We start from the raw sequence: 1,851 nt of genomic DNA on the forward strand, positions 1-1,851 counted from the left end.
GTTCTGCAAGCTGTCCATGTAAAAGATGCCCCAACTTGTTGTAGAGGGCAGTTTTCAATAGCCCAGTCTGTTTCGAAAAAGTAGGGTGCCAAATTTCATCTCTTTTTTCCAGGGATTTTTTCGACGCTGTATCACCCAGGGTATGACACATAAATGTGCCAATGAAGAAAAATGTGAAATTACGCCTTTTACACGGAATAGCTGTCAATTCTGTAGATTGAGAAAATGTTTCGAAGTTGGAATGTCACGAGAAGGTAGGCTAAAACTTTGATTTTATTCCCCTTATCATCGTACCCATCATAACACTGAGTTGTTTTAGTAACACTGTTGTTATATCACTAAAATGTTTTCGTACCAAGTGCTTTCATTAAGTCTTGTCTTAAAACGTCTAAGTTGTTTTGGAAACACGAAAAAAATTAAGTGTTTTGTGAAGTTGTTTTCGGAAACACAATGCTCTTTTCCAAACACTTAAATTGTTTTCTGTAACACTAAGTTCTTTTCAAACACTAAGTTGTTTTCCAAAGTTGTTTTGGTAACACTTCAGTTGTCGTGGAAACACTAAATGTGTTGTGAAGTTGTTTTCAGAAACACAAAATTGTTTAACTAAGATGTTTTCCAAATATCTAAAGTTGTTTTCAAAACACAATTTTCTTTTCAAAACACAATTTTATTAAATTAATTAAACTAAAGTTTACACTGGGTTCAACTATATTGAGGTTTTGAAAGACAGAAATAAAAGTTTTAGAACATATCAATAAATATTTAAATAAATCATTACGAGTCCACTGTGAATTTGATGGTTTAATGTGGTTTTATTGTTGTAATATCTATATACATTATTGATGAGACTTAAGCAATCAATATCTCAATCATCATAATGAATTTGTCATTGTCATTGATCTTCTTTTGATCAAGTACTGGACTGGACTGTACAATTGTTAGCTTTTTAGTAACTGTTGTCAGCTAATGAACTATTGCCAGCTTTTAAACTTTGTTGTACAATTGTCAGCTAACAGACTCTGTTGTACAATTGTCAGCTTATTGATTTTGTTGTACAATTGTCAGCTTATTGATTTTGTTGTACAATTGTCAGCTAACAGACTCTGTTGTACCTTTGTCAGCTTATGGACTCTGTTGTACAATTGTCAGCTTATTGATTTTGTCATGTAATTGTCAGCTAACAGACTATGTTGTACCTTTATCAGCTTATGGATTCTGTTGTACAATTGTCAGCTAACAGACTGTTGTACCTTTGTCAGCTTATGGACTCTGAAGTGTTGTCAGCTTATGGACTAGTTGTACAATTGTCAGCCAAGAACTTGTCAGATATGGAATATTGTCAGCTTATCATCTTCTCCTCTTAAATTGTCCTATCTTGTGGAGAAAATAAGGATGTAAAACTCCATGCATTTCATAACATTAAGCAATGACTTCAGTGAGGAAGTAAATCCCAAGACTAAATTTTTTAAAGGGATATCGCAACTCACAAAACAACTAATTCATTTCTTATTTTCAACACTAAGCAGTTGATTGAATGAGTATATCCCTTGTGTAACTATTTCGAAAGTGACGGCAAAAACTATAATATATCTGACATTATGCTTGTCATTATGTTTACTGCCTCTGTCAAATGATAAACTGGCCAGCAGGGAATTTTTAATCTCTTTCTTTTCAAGCATTTTGACTGATTTTCTGATTTTTCAAAAGAGAGAGAGAGGCCATTACCTACATCATCTTCGCAATGTCAAGCTAGGTTGGTTTGTAGATGATAAGTTAATGTTCGTTAAATGTCAAGCTGTTGCAAACTTAGTACTTATACCTTGACTGCAATAGTGAGCTTTCTTGTATCAT

General features: G+C 33.2%; 1 protein-coding gene across 1 annotated transcript; it reads left to right on the plus strand.

The window, feature by feature from the left end:
- Positions 1-109: 109 nt before the first annotated feature.
- LOTGIDRAFT_146915 (hypothetical protein) lies at positions 110-271 on the plus strand (the record flags this gene model as incomplete). The annotated part of the gene is made up of 1 exon (XM_009049905.1): positions 110-271. A coding segment is annotated over one exon (162 nt), but the record flags the coding sequence as incomplete, so codon positions are not given.
- Between the last annotated feature and the right edge of the window lie 1,580 nt (positions 272-1,851).

Source organism: Lottia gigantea (assembly GCF_000327385.1).
Source record: "Lottia gigantea unplaced genomic scaffold LOTGIsca_1404, whole genome shotgun sequence".
Classification (NCBI taxonomy): domain Eukaryota; kingdom Metazoa; phylum Mollusca; class Gastropoda; family Lottiidae; genus Lottia; species Lottia gigantea.